General features: G+C 37.9%; 1 protein-coding gene across 2 annotated transcripts in view; it reads left to right on the top strand.

The window, feature by feature from the left end:
- The window catches only part of psd2 (pleckstrin and Sec7 domain containing 2), a 53,972-nt gene that overhangs the window by 22,496 nt on the left and 15,669 nt on the right, over window positions 1–15,807 (top strand). The window contains exons 1-3 of one of the 2 annotated variants that reach the window (XM_063000593.1): window positions 3,913–4,027; window positions 13,762–13,932; window positions 14,020–14,100. In XM_063000593.1, the coding sequence (XP_062856663.1) occupies window positions 3,978–4,027; window positions 13,762–13,932; window positions 14,020–14,100 (302 nt within the window). In that variant the 5' untranslated portion in view covers window positions 3,913–3,977. Of the gene's footprint in view, window positions 1–3,912; window positions 4,028–13,761; window positions 13,933–14,019; window positions 14,101–15,807 lie in introns of those variants that run through there. The other variant, XM_063000592.1, reaches the window with a different exon arrangement.

Genomic DNA, 15,807 nt, shown 5'->3' with positions numbered 1-15,807 from the left:
GTGAATAGCCTGAACATATGGTAGTGATAGCTTGGTGGTTAAGGTACTGGACTAGTAAGCAGAAGGTTGCCGGTTCAAGCCCCGCCACCACCAAGTTGCCACTGTTGGGTCCCTGAGCAAGGCCCTTAACCCTCAATTGCTCATCGTGTTCCGTTTGGATAAAAGCGTCTGCTAAATGCTGAAAATGTAAAATGAAAATGTAAATATGGTAGATTCTTCTATATAATAACACAAAGTGAAGTCCATCATTAGTGGATTTAACGTGCGCTCCTGCTGCTTTGGGCCTGCTGGTTCTAGCACAGAGGCTACAGCTGGCTTTACTCTTTTGGATTTTGACTAGGAGCCAATATTCGTGTGGAAAGAATTCCACTGCTAAGCCAGTGGTTCTGAGCTGCTGAAACCAGGGGTCTGTGCTGCAGATCATATCGGCCCCAAAAAAATTTAATATAGTCAAACGTCTCTCTTGGTTTTTTGGGGGGTCTCCAATTCTCTGTGTCCATATTTCCTTTTAATCTGTCCGCTTCATGCTTTCTCTAATGTGTTTGCTTTTTCGCTTTATCTCTCTCTTTCTTGGTCCTTCTGGAATTCTAAGTAGCAGATGTTGCTGCCCCCCCTCTTTTAAACGACTAGCCACTTCCTGCCCCCCAGTGAGGGCTGAATGAAGCATTGTTTAGAGCGGAGTGACATCATTGCCTTTGGCTTTCCTCTTGCTCTGCAGGAACCCTGTTCTAAATTTCACTCACATGGTTCAGCCCAGACTGCTGCTAGCCTCATCAACGCTTAACCTTAAGTGCTTCATTAGTCTAGTAGATGCTCACTTTTTCATAAACAACAGGAGGTTAATGCTACATTACTGTCTTATCTATTAACCTGTGTTCTAGACATTTCATAAGACCAGACATTAAAATATTTATACAGACTTTAATAGCTGGTAGCGTTATGCTGTGGTCCATTACAACTGGGTAACATGCACTGATAATTAGTATGCTTGATGAAAACTTGAAGCTGAAGTGCTCCTTTCACTTGCAGGAAGCCTTTCCATCTTTTACTGTCACGATGACCAAAAAAGGGAATTAAATTTTAAAACAAATGGTCTACAACAGCAGGGTTCCAGTCCTGTCAGCCAAGAGCATTAATATGAGGGGACAGTGGGCACAGTCAATGGGCACAGTTAAAAAATGTAAAAAGCGTGTCTGGTCTGAGGAATGATGAGTTGTGCTCAGATATACAGACAGTAGGGTCTAAATTTGAAATGAAGGACATGAATCTAAGGATGCAACCTGCCTTGTTTCAACAACTTAAGCTGCTGTTGGTATAATTGTGGTATAGTCATATTAGTAATATAGAACACCCCCCCCCCCCCCCCCCCCATACCAATAGCGTATGTCACTGAGCACAAGTCATCTTAAACGACTTTCATTAACATGACTATATGTTAATTGTACTTGAATTCCCTCCCCACTCACCAAATCGAAATCAGATTAACCCGCTTTTGGGATGTGGTAGGGCATTAGATGTTCAGCGTAAATGTACAGTTGAAAAATCTGCAGGAATTAAGTGATGCAAATATGTTGACATGGAGTGGTAAATAGTACGTCTGGATATGTATGCAGTAAGTTTTTATTAGAAACTGCTGCCACAAAAGCCAACACACTGCCTGTCATACCCCCTCCTGCCATCATGAGATCAATCAGTTAATTTACAAAGGCTTTACCTGGTCTCGCTACACTCCATTACCCTTGAATTGAAATTGACCTCTGAGTTTACATTTAATTAGTGTGTGCAACTTGCAGTGACTTAAGTGCTTTGGATTGCATTAAGTTTGGGCAGCCAGCCAGTTTACTGTGGTGTTTCCCGTTTTATGCAAAGGAAGACAAATCAGTAGACTGGAAACCTGGAACAACCAGATTGGTATCTGGGCTATCGATTTTATATCTGTACAGTGCAGTGGCAAGTTAACATAGGCCTAATGTTCCCCTTATCAATCAAGCTGAGGAAAAAATGCTCAGCAACCTGGAGTGTAGAGTGGGTGCTGCACACCAAAACAGGTTCTGAAAATAGCTGGCAATAATTTACCCCACAGTGGGAGTTGGTGATTGAATGGGTACCCTGCAATCAAATGGGGCAATGTCAAGGGTGTGTTTTCTTCCTGCCTTGCTACTTGTACACCGTGCCACCTATGAAAACCGTGGTTATGATTATAGTTATAGTTGTACCAACAGGAGCATGTTCACAGGACATTATAGTGAACCTAGCACTAACTCTTGTGGGACTCTAAGTGTGTCATTTCAACTTTTATAATTGTTATTTTTTTTTCACTGTCTTTTGGTCTATCTGAGATGAGCTTGGGCCAAGAAAACTTAACAGTGTATCTGCATTTGCAATTTCTGTTTGCATAATAGATTTTCAGATTGCATTTCTTGATGCTGTGGTGTACTTGGTTAAATGCTAACAGTTTTTTAAAATACTACCAAGCTTATGTGGCTATGTTTATCATAGTAGCATGACGGTTTCTCATGCAGTGTTGGCTGATGACACAAGATTGCTCCAAATTCCCTGGATCATTTTACAATATTATGTATGGTAGATGGTAAAATACCTAAATTTCTTTTAATCTTGCATTGCTCAATGTTCGTTTCAAACACATTTGACACTTCTCTCATGAAGCTTGGCACATACAACAGTGGTTTCTGGCCTTGCCCTAAAAAAAAGATTTTCTGAATATTTTTATTATGTACAGCAGATGGTAAATACTATTTAGATATTTAGTATGTCTAAATAGTTTTTTTTTTTTTTACATTCTTTACCATACTAATAGATCTGATGTGGACTCGCACCATCACACTATCATTGATATTCAATGAATAATAAAAAATGAGAATTAATAATAAACGTAGCTAAATGTGAATATCTGAACTCATAATTACAAAAAGACTTACTGCAAACAGTTCATGTGTGGTCTTTATCAGAAGCTTTTATACCGGTGTACTGCATATTTAGTATCCCAACAAAAGAATGCATTACAATAAAAAATAACCCCCTTAAAATTAATAGTTACCCTGAATAAATTATGTTTAGATTTGACAAAATAATACAGAATTCAGAAAGACGATTCTGATCAAATTATTCTTGTAACTTTTTGAATGTGTACATTTATTTTAGATAATAGGATTTAAAAAAAACAATTTGTGATATTGTAAAACACTCTTCAAACGTAGCAATTCTACATTTATTCTAGATTCCAAAAGGCACCATTAATAGTATATGAGAGAGATGGTATTTTGTATCCAGATGTTTATGTAAACAGATTGTCTAAACACCGTATTTAAAAAGACCTATTAATCACCAGTACTATTTTAGGCTGTGGTTAATATAAGAGATTATTTACAGAGGTGTCTTGATACTAAAAAGTTAGGGATCTACTGATCCAGATTCCTGTAAGTTTAAGTCCCGCTTTAAAAGACGCTCCAGAAATGACGCTGGTTTGCCCTGCACTGCTGGACTCGTGGCCACATCTGCATTCAAACAACGGAAATCTGGAACCATGTTCAACTCTTTAGGATCATTCACTAAAATCCTACATCCACCGAGTCCACACTCCACCCTCTTCCTTTCTCTGAGGTTGCCATATTGGGGAGATTTACCTGCATATACTGGTTTCTGTGAGCGTTGTGGATTATATTGTGGGTATATTAGATGTTGAGGATATGGCAACAGTGTGGACTGTAGAGAAGTTCAGTGTTTGGTTGAGTCAGTGGTGTTTAGTTGTATATAAAGCAGTAAAACGGATATAATAATCATATCAGTGATGATCTACACTTTCCGCGTATTACATCTATCTGTACTGCCGCCTCAAACTCGATTTGTTTGTTTTCTTTCGGAAAAACTGTGAGTAACTGGGTCGGATTGGACTGGATACAGATGTGCAGATGGGATTAAGGTGAACATGGCTTGGTCAGTGTGATTTAAACTGAAACATGTGGAAAGACGAGTACGATGTTCATTTTCACTTTCTGCTTGAGCTCCTGTAAGTACATACTATATACTATAAACTGTATACAGAATTTCAGCTTCTGTAACCTTCCATCATTATTTATGCATATTTATATACAGATATGCATATATACATATATACACATATACACACATATATTTACATACACACATACATACATGTGTAGAAAGACATATGTTGTATATAACATATACTTTATGCTTATGTATATCTATTTATATGTCTATATGTATATCTATACATACAGATTTATATTTGTAGATACATAGATATAGACAAGTGTAAATTATATATATATATATATATATATATATATATATATATATATATATATATATATATATGTATATATACAGTATATATATACTGTATATAATGTGTATAAACACACAAGAAATATGTGTGTATACAGTGTGTCACAAAAGTGAGTACACCCCTCACATTTCTGCAAATATTTCATTATATCTTTTCATGGGACAACACTATAGACATGAAACTTGGATATGACTTAGAGTAGTCAGTGTACAGCTTGTATAGCAGTGTAGACTTACTGTCTTCTGAAAATAACTCAACACACAGCCATTAATGTCTAAATAGCTGGCAACATAAGTGAGTACACCCCACAGTGAACATGTCCAAATTGTACCCAAATGTGTCGTTTCCCTCCCTGGTGTCATGTGTCAAGGTCCCAGGTGTAAATGGGGAGCAGGGCTGTTAAATTTGGTGTTTTGGGTACAATTCTCTCATACTGGCCACTGGATATTCAACATGGCACCTCATGGCAAAGAACTCTCTGAGGATGTGAGAAATAAAATTGTTGCTCTCCACAAAGATGGCCTGGGCTATAAGAAGATTGCTAACACCCTGAAACTGAGCTACAGCATGGTGGCCAAGGTCATACAGCGGTTTTCCAGGACAGGTTCCACTCGGAACAGGCTTCGCCAGGGTCGACCAAAGAAGTTGAGTCCACGTGTTTGGCGTCATATCCAGAGGTTGGCTTTAAAAAATAGACACATGAGTGCTGCCAACATTGCTGCAGAGGTTGAAGACGTGGGAGGTCAGCCTGTCAGTGCTCAGACCATACGCCGCACACTGCATCAACTCGGTCTGCATGGTCGTCATCCCAGAAGGAAGCTGACGCACAAGAAAGCCCGCAAACAGTTTGCTGAAGACAAGCAGTCCAAGAACATGGATTACTGGAATGCCCTGTGGTCTGACGAGACCAAGATAAACTTGTTTGGCTCAGATGGTGTCCAGCATGTGTGGCGGCGCCCTGGTGAGGAGTACCAAGACAACTGTATCTTGCCTACAGTCAAGCATGGTGGTGGTAGCATCATGGTCTTGGGCTGCATGAGTGTTGCTGGCACTGGGGAGCTGCAGTTCATTGAGGGAAACATGAATTCCAACATGTACTGTGACATTCTGAAACAGAGCATGATCCCCTCCCTGCGAAAACTGGGCCTCATGGCAGTTTTCCAACAGGATAGCGACCCCAAACACAACCTCCAAGATGACAACTGCCTTGCTGAGGAAGCTGAAGGTAAAGGTGATGGACAAAACCCAATTGAGCACCTGTGGCGCATCCTCAAGTGGAAGGTGGAGGAGTTCAAGGTGTCTAACATCCACCAGCTCCGTGATGTCATCATGGAGGAGTGGAAGAGGATTCCAGTAGCAACCTGTGCAGCTCTGGTGAATTCCATGCCCAGGAGGGTTAAGGCAGTGCTGGATAATAATGGTGGTCACACAAAATATTGACACTTTGGGCACAATTTGGACATGTTCACTGTGGGGTGTACTCACTTATGTTGCCAGCCATTTAGACATTAATGGCTGTGTGTTGAGTTATTTTCAGAAGACAGTAAATCTACACTGCTATACAAGTTGTACACTGACTACTCTAAGTTATATCCAAGTTTTATTTCTATAGTGTTGTCCCATGAAAAGATATAATAAAATATTTGCAGAAATGTGAGGGGTGTACTCACTTTTGTGATACACTGTATATATCTGTCTCTCTCTCTCTATATATATACATGTAAGTTATACGTATCTATAGTAATGTAATCATAATTAAATGTGTAATCTATCTTTTTACAAAGTAAACCTTTAGTATAAATATTGGTAAAAAAAAAGGACTTATTTTTATTTATTCTCTTATCCTTAGTATTTACTTTATAGTTCAGGGTTGCATTGGGTGCACATACACAGGTAAAAAAGAGGCGATACACCCAGACTATCGCAAAACAACACACATTACACATTTACATTTTCACACTCAGGGCCTGTTTAAAATTGGACTTTAAATGCAAAAAATAAGTCAAAAATTGAATAAAAAAAAAAACTGGCAAAGGGAGAAAACTGGAGTACGTTTATTGCATTTAGCAGATGGCTTTATCCAAAGTGAGCAATTATTGGTTAAGGGCCTTGCTTAGGGGCCCAACCATGGAAAATAGGCAGTGGCAGGGTTTGAATTAGTAACTTTCTGATCACTAGACTTTTTTTTGGAAGACATGTTCTCATGCTAGTACCAATTAGTGCCAATCCAAGAACACTATTAACCTTAATCCCTTTTAGATAGGACACTTTTAGAACATGTAGTGAAATTAGTCTGTCTGTACAGGTAGCTTTCATTATATGCATTTCTGAAGATCGACATAAAGATGGACCTATGTGTAAAGTAGACTTTATAGCTGTTTTTTTTTTTTTACATAACCCTAAAAAAGCAGCTTCAGTTTTGATGTTACACTTTTTTTCTGTAGCTTATTTGGGATTGCATAGGCACATTGAGAGAGAAAATACTCTTAATTAAAGTCAGACGTCACCCAGACCCAAACAGTGATTTTGTAATTAAAGCGGACATGCCAAGCTCCACACCTTTGACCTGACTCACTTGTTGCGTTAAAATGGGAGTTGGTGGGGTAGCACGCAGCATTACAGACAGGAGTGCAGCGTTGCTGTATGAGTCATAGGCAAGCGCTCTCATGTTTAATCTGTAACTGCGGGCAAATTCAGACATTAGCTGTTCTCTAAACTTACTTAATCTCAATTTATGACTAATATTTGTTACAGACAATTCCTTAGGCTATTTATTACATATTTTTATTACATTTTTATCTATGTGCTGTATCTATGTGCTCTATGTGTTCATACATTTTTGGCAACACTTTATATGAAAGATACCAAAGTTATAGCGCATTTATACTGTAAGCTATAAATAATGTATATATGGAGCAGTCTTTTAAAGACTTAAAAATTACATTTACATTACAGTATACAGTCTGAGCATTTGAGGGTTAAGGGCCTTGCTCAAGGGCCCAACAGCAGCAACCTGGCAGTGGTAAGACTTGAATCAGCAACCTTCTAATTACTAGTCCAATACCTTAACCACTAGGCCACGACTTGCCTGAAATGTTTTACATGAAAATAGAATACATAGGTGGCCTGACTGCATGTCTTTGGACTGTGGGAGGAAACTGGAGCACCCAGAGGAAACCCACACAGACACAGAGAGAACATGCAAACTCTATGCAGAAATGACCCTGTCCAATTGGCTGGAGAATCAAGCCCAGGCCACTCTTTCTGTGAGGAGACAATCCTATCCACCACGCCACTATTCTGCCATAATTAGTAATAACCTGAGTTTTTAGTTAGTGAGCAATTAAATATGGGAAATTGGAAATGCATACATTTCAGTAAAAAACAGTAACAATTAAAAAAGGATTTTAGCCATATTACCTACCGCGTAGATGTTATAAACAGAGGCTTAGTGGCCATAAGTTTAAGCTTATTAGAATGTTTCCTCATCTTAGTTTTTAATCATTCAGTAAGAGTGCTTTGATGATGATTAAAATGAAATCCATGATCTCAGTCTATGTCTTTCTGATCTGAGACACACACTGCACAAAACCTCTGATGTCAGTTATAGTCTTAATAAAGTATTCAATAGGCCTGCTACAAAGTTGCTATATAACAGTTTTCACTTTGCTTAGTGCTCACTTCTTCCCTGGATACCATATTATACTAATCCTAATACTAATACTAGTATACTAATACTGTACTAATAACAGTATGTACTAATACACACTGTTCTGAGTTGCACAATAAACTATCAGTTATACTATTACAATACCCTGTTGTACAACTGTAATTTCACTAAAAATAAGACTTAAACATTGCAGAGATTATTTTAGGTGCAAGGAAATATGTGTTTGGTAACATTATACACATACTGTTTGACTGTTATGACTAGCTAGGTACAGCCATGTGTGGCGCCAGCTGGCTGCTTCATTTTCTCTTCATGATGAATGTAAAAAATGTTTTGTGTCAAACAAAACTTTATTTAGTTCTTTTTATTTTACTAGTACATTACTTGCAGTTTTATTATACTACTGTACATTTTTGGTTCCTACATGTCATCTGTTTTCAGTACTTGCTGGCATGAATAGCGACTGTGATCCATGCCTTCTTATCCATCATCAATGCCTGACCCCACAAATGCTTTTCAACTGAAAGGGTACAGTATCCCACAGACTTACTCCAAAATCTGTGGAAAGCCTTTTTAGAAAAGTGGAGACTGTAATAGATTTAAGATCGATGTTCATATTAATGCTTCTGATTTTGAAATAGGATACCCAACAAGCTCCTGGTCAGGTGTTCACATACTTTTGGCCATATGGTGTACATGCTGTTAAAAGTGTATATACATTTTTTACTTTAGCTGTAGATTGTACAATTTTAGGTTATTTTATTTATTCCCTTATTCTCACTATTTGCTTTAATGTTCATGGTGGTATTGGGTGCACATACACAGGGAAAAAGGGGGTGTATGTTCCTGGCATTGGGCCGATGCTTTTATTTAAAGTGAGCAATTGTGGGTTAAGAGCCTTGCTCAGGGGCCGAACAGTGGAGGATTTGCAGTAGCAAGGCTTGAACCAGCAACCTTCTGATCACAAGACCATGCTGGCATGAATTTGAGCATTTTTTTAAACACATTAAAATTAGAAGGTTCTGCAGCCCTGTGGCCCAACATCTCAGAACCTGTCTTGTTCCACATGAAATTATTCATATGGGAATAATTTAATCCATCACTGCTGTCAGCTAGAAGCAGATGCTGATGTATTGCCTTTTCATTTACATAATCACTTTTCTAATAGTGTAGCTGTCATATGCAGTTATTACAACAACACCACTGTATTGTAAAACACCTGACCTTAGGCTAAATGTGTGGCTGAATGTTTTTGTTTGATGACATCTAGAGTGATTCAGTTTAGATTTACAGGTAGAGGAAATGATCTTACAGGTCTTACAGGAACTCAAACTTTTTCTTTAGCAATACAGTAATATTTACAGCAATTTGTATCTGACATTTGTAGTTGTTTTGTTTTTATTTTTATTTTGGTTGCTCCAGTATTTTTGGGGTTGTCACAGTAAATCATTATGGTATTTCATATGTTTAATTATATCTTCCTAAAACGTAAGTCCACCATTAGGGACACAATAACAATGTGGCATTACAATTAAAAAGTACCTTGTGTGAGAACGAATGGTTTTCTATTAATTACACTTTTTAATAGTTTGACAAGTGAGGACTGGTACAGTTTGTACCTTGGTGCACTTTTGGCAGTGTAGGTTTTGTCCATTCTTGCTTGATTCCAGACTTCAGCTACTTAATAGTCTGTAGTTGCCATTGGCCGATTCTCCTCTTTATGCTGCACCATACATTTTTAATAGGACACTGACCTGGACTACAGACAGGCCAGTCAAGCAGAAACACTGTCTGTGAAGCCACACTGTCATGGTGGCACATGTATAATGAGGCCTGGCATTGTCTTGTTAAAATAACCATTAAAAAAACTTTTTTCCATAAACGCTGTGAAACGTAGACTCATCTGACTACTGCACTCGTTTCCACTGTCTTTCAGTCCATCAAAATCAAATCAAATCACTTTATTTTCAGGCCACATTAACACTGGTAAGTAAAAATTATAGGTGCATAGTCCGCTGTAATACACATAAAATACAAAAATATACACATTTACTTACATATTCTAGCACCATCTGTTCAGTATATACAGGTCGTTTAAAGGCTTTTAATGTACAAATGTTCATACATTATGGCATGCTGTACCGTGAGACTGTGATTAGGAAGATGTCATAGGAAATAGGAAAAATGTTTAGAATTTGGAATAATTATTATAAAGTCCATCTGAGATGAGCTTGAACCCAGATAACACAGTGGCATTTCTGAATGGAATTGACCCATGGCTTTCTCTTTGCGTAATACAGTGGTGGACTGTGTTATGTGACAATGGTTTTCTGAAGTATTTCCGAGCCCATGTGGCTATATTTATCATAGTAACATGATGTTTTTTACACATGCTAAAAACACAGCATTAAACAGCATTAACTAGTGCTTTCCAGTTTTGCCTTAAAATTAGATTTGCTAGATTCCCTAAATCTTTTCATATATTATGTAAGGCAGATGGTAAAGGACTTTTTGCATCTTGCATTGAGAAATGTAATTTTGAACTGATTGACAATGCCCTCATGAGGTTTGTCCACAAGCAAGTCTTTCTTGCAAAAACTTTGATGACTCTTTGATGGGTCCTCTTTTTATACCCAGTCATGATTCTCTTACCTGTTACCAATTCACCTGTTTATGTTTTAAAACATAAACTTTAATATTCCGTAACACTTTTTGTGGAAGAGCCACAACTCTACAGAGAGAGAAAGAGAGAGAGTGAGGTGAATCCCCTCTCACATAGTAGAGAGGAAATTAGAATCCCTTATGCAGATTCTCCATCCAAGGTAGAATAATACTGTGGCTAAAAACCAAATTAAATGGGCGGAGGTGAAATAATAAATACAAAGTAACAAAGGATTAATGGAATAATGGAACAAAATACGTGTACATATCCTCCGTACTGTATGTAATAGTTTTCCTGTTTGTGAACTTCAGAGTTCAGCATGCCATTGTTATTTTGTTAAAATAATAACCAATACCAATAAAAATAATAAAAACCAGCAGCATAGATAAGATGGTGCTTTTTTGTGGGGTATCTGTTGTTTATTATTATTGTCACATTAGGTAAAAGAAAACATGCATTACGATAGCGTAATGATGGTATAATTGCTATTCATCATCTGTAAACTGCAATCCAAGTGACCATTCCAGCTTTTCCTTAAGTTAGTAAAATACATTTGGTCCCCATTTGGGCCAGTTCTTCTCATTTTGTGCAATTTTGGAGGATTGCGGGTTCCGTTATTGAAGAGGCCATCTGTTTAAGGGGGACATAAATTACGCTCTTCTCTCAGAACATCAGGATCCGCTGGTGCCATGGCAACCAACACATTACTGTGTCTTATTAAGTTCGGGTCTAATGTGATTGCATCAATTGAATTATGCAAAACGAATTGGACTCACCGAAAGAGAAGACCTGCTGTAATATATGCAGCAGCGACCGTATCGCATGTGAGAGCGCATAAGTCTATTTCTGTCTGATGACAGAACATTTTAGCACCACATACACTGAATAACGTTCATTTACAATTTAAGTTTTTAATGAAAGCATGGTAAAAAAAAAATACCACACTATAATGCTTATGCATATTATTTACATTTAATGTACAAAGCTCATTTTCAGAAAAGCTAGGACAGAGGAGTATGTACTTTGTTTATTCTCTTGATTCTTTATTTAACACATCTAAAATTGAATGCCTGCAACACACTCAAAAAAGCTCGGACAGCGGCATGTTTAGCACTGTCTTCCATCAAACTTTTATATTAAGGAGACTTTTTAATAGTTTGGGAACTGAGGACACTAATTGTTGATATAAGCTGCTCAACAGTCCTTCTTTGTCCGATTCTCCTCTTCATGATGCACAAACATTTTAATAGGTGACAGATCTGGGCTGCAGCCAGGCCAGTCAAGCACACACACTCTTGCACTGTTGTAGCGTGTACAGGATGAGCACTGGCATTGTCTTGCTAAAATAACCACAACTTTCCCAGGAAAAGATGTTGCCTTGATAGCAGTTTCACAGTTGTGTTTACCATATTACACAGATTTACATCTGACCAGCAAATCACTAACTGCCTCCTTTGGATTTATGATATTTTGCTTGCATATATGATTCAATGCAATGTCTCATCAGATTAGCTTTACCAAATTCTACTCCGCATAAAACCACAAATCTTTTTTTTTATTTCTTATACTTGTAAAACATGATAGGAATTTATTTATTTGGTGAAAACCTGGAGCCAATGAAAATATTTAGGTTGGCTCATTGGTTTCTATGCAACTGAACATATCACTAGTGTCCGTATCAGTAGTTTTTGAGAAAGCATACAATAATGCTAAAGATATCAATTATTTGCAAGATCATTAATTTACTATAAGTGACACATCTGGTAGAGTGGGTGCTTTTTGTTTGGAATGTTCTCCAGTTGTTTTCATGGGTTTAAACTGGCAACTTAGTGGTACAATGGTAGCCTAGTGGTCAGGGCTTTGGGCTATCAGTTGGAAGACTGCTGGTTCAAATCTAGTCTCTGCTATGCTGCCACTGTTGGGCCCTTGGGCCCTTGAGCACGGCTCTTTGCTCCAGGGGCGCCGAACAATGACTGACCCTGTGCTCTGACCCCAGCTTCCAAACAAGCTGAGATATGTGAAATAAAAGATTTTTATTGTACTGGACATGTGTATATGTATATATGTATAACAAATAAAGGTCTTCTATTGTTCTAACTCTGGTTTTCTGAAAGTTGATTGGTGTATTTTGTCGTCTACAATGTCAAATATGGCATCCACGTCTAATAGCACGAGTTATAATATTTTGCCTGGATTAGTGTTTAGGTGAATGTTACCAAGAAGAACCTTAACTGAGTGATCTTAGTAAGGCTGAAACCCTAAGAAACAACCGTAAGAGTATAAAAATACATAAATCTTAGAATTGCTTTAATTGCTGTGTCAGAAAAACCTGAACTCAATAATAAGGAAGGGTGTGGCCAGGGGACACACTTGTGGCTAGGGTGGTCTCGCTTGATTGTTGACTGATATAAACTGTATAAAAAAGGAATTAATCACATTTGTTGCACTTGTTAACTGAGGTTCAGAAGCTATACGAGTTGAGGGCTTTGTTGGTTAACAGTGGCAATTAGAAAGTAGAAGATATTCATTATTTTAATAAGATGTCTTAAACAATGCTAATCTTTTCTTTTTTAATTATATATGGTATATGTAAATACTTTATACTAAATACTATCATTGTAATCCGAAGGCCACCCACCCCACCCAAGCCAATACAACTTTATGTTTTTAAAGTGTCACTATTTTTCTGATACATTGGTAGCAAACCTTAGATGTAAATATTGTGATACCAATCGTATATCATTTAAGCTGACATGTACTTACTTACTAACACTCTTATTCATTTCTTAAAAAAAAACAACTAACCTTCGCTTCTAACAGGGTTTCAGCAGATGTGTGTTCTTGAACTGTTGTTTACTTGAACTAGAGTAAGGTAATGTTTACTATGGAAGCTCTTCTGTAAGTCGCTCTGGATAAGAGCGTCTGCTGAATGCTGAAAATGTTAATGTAAAATGTAAATATATAATGGAACTATACTTGTGCTATCACCCCCTCCTGCCTGTAATATGGTAATAATATTGTTTTATTGTTGAAGCATTCATGAAAGTCTCATATTTAATACACTTGTGGTATTTTCTTCCCCCATGTTTGTCTCCAAAGTGATGTCAGTCTCATAGATGGGCTTTGTGACTCCGACTCTGAAAGGGGTAGCACCGATACCCTCGCCAATGGGTGCCGTCCCGACACAGAGGCTGCCAAGCGACTGGCCAAGCGACTGTTCCACCTGGAGGGCTTCAAGCGGTATGATGTGGCACGGCACCTTGGCAAAAAGTGAGTATGTATGATGAGTGTGTGGGTGTGGCTGGCAACCATCTGTTAGATGAAACACACAATTTAAACTGATCTCTCTTCGTTTAGTAATGAATTCAGCCAGATGGTGGCGTCAGAATATTTGAGCTTTTTCGACTTCACAGGGATGTCCTTAGACAGAGCTCTAAGGTAAGAACTAGTTTTATGACTCATGTTATGCATGATTTATTTGTAGTTATGTCAGTAAACTGTTAGTGAACTTGTTCCTCACCAGTTTGTGTGGCTAATTTATTTCCTACGTGAGTAACCAGTTAGCATTTTTACTAGCGCCTTCATACCACCCACAGTAAACATTGCTTAAAACTTGTACACTATCACTTTTTTTAATGCAGTTTTCCACAATTTTTCTCCCAATCAAGTTGTATTCAATTACCTGAATGTATTTTGCTTCCTGTACTGCTGTTGACTTTCACTCCTGACCGAGAAGAGTTGTGACTAACACACGACCCCTCTGACACGTGTGCAGTAGATGACGCTTTTTTTCTTTTTCACTTGCACAAGGCAGGTTCATATGAATATCTGCATTGTGCACAGAGATCGCCAGTGCAGGCGCCACTGGTCAGCCAGCAGAGGTCATTGCAACAGTTATAAGATGAGAAATCCGTACGGCCTCTCCTTCTCTGACAAGCCAATCATTGTTCATATAGGTGCTTGGCCTGCTGGTAGCAGAGCTGAGAATCGAACTTATGAGTTTGAGATGTGCTAGCGTGGCATGCTAGCATGTTTTACTGCTGCATCATCTGAGCACCCCCTTGATCATGCTTTACCTCAGACCTTTGAACCTCATTTTTCAGCCAAATTTATTGATCATTGTTGCAAATAAGCAAATACACATACACATAAATTCCCAAACACACTACAAAACCTTGAGGAAAGCCTTACTTTTGGAGTAAAGACTGCCATTGTCTTAAATAGAAGGTGGTGTTGCCTCCATATTAAGTCCCATTGTTTTTGGAATGGGGTGACCAACAAGCTTATTGTAAAGTGTCCAGATATTTTAGGCCATATAGTAAAAAGTAAAATTTTTGGATATTAGTTAGATATTAGTTAATTAATTCATCTCAAATCTCAATTCACATTAACTATATAGTAGTGACACTGGTCATCAGTAGATAAAAGCTCTGGACATATCTACCTTTTTTAGTCATAGCCTTAATTTGCCTAAAATGCTGATGTTAAAGGTGCTACAAAATTGACTGTAGATTCATCGTTTATCAAGCCCCACTGTTTTTGTTTGTAGATGTTTAGATTATTACAGAAGTGTACACTTCTGTCACATGTCAGTTAGGCACTGGAGTCTTAGTCATGATTCAGACAGACTTCCCTAATGGACCAGTTTAGCTCAGATCTATGTTAAGCACACAGCTAAAAGCAAATCGGGTACAATCGGCTTTCAAAATACCTTTAGCCTACATGCCATTCCTAGCCATGAAATCAGCCATGAAATTACTGATGAAAACAATCTGGACCATGAACCATTTTAGGAATAAAAGTAGAACAGCTGGTGGCAATTCCTTTTTTATGAAACACTTACGGTATTACATAACCTACCTGTCCATATGAGAAATAGCCTTATTTTTTAAAATGCATTTGTTTTAATATTGTGTTCACTCTAACCAGCTAGGCAGGCGCAAAATATATATATACATATATTAAAATACTTTTTTGTTTTTGAATTGTATTGGTTTTTCTGTATATACTGTCTGTATATACTATATGGATGGAACTAAAGTATGTGGTCACCATGAGCTTTTTTTTCCCTCTCTTCTGTTGCTGACCTCGGACTAACACACACTCCTTTCGACCCGCACAGTAGCCTGCGCAGGGCGAATTTAT

The sequence above is a fragment of the Trichomycterus rosablanca genome, chromosome 8 (genome assembly GCF_030014385.1).
Source record: "Trichomycterus rosablanca isolate fTriRos1 chromosome 8, fTriRos1.hap1, whole genome shotgun sequence".
NCBI lineage: Eukaryota > Metazoa > Chordata > Actinopteri > Siluriformes > Trichomycteridae > Trichomycterus > Trichomycterus rosablanca.
The sequence above is the reverse complement of the archived record's forward strand: the minus strand, read 5'-3'. Positions and strand labels throughout refer to the sequence as shown.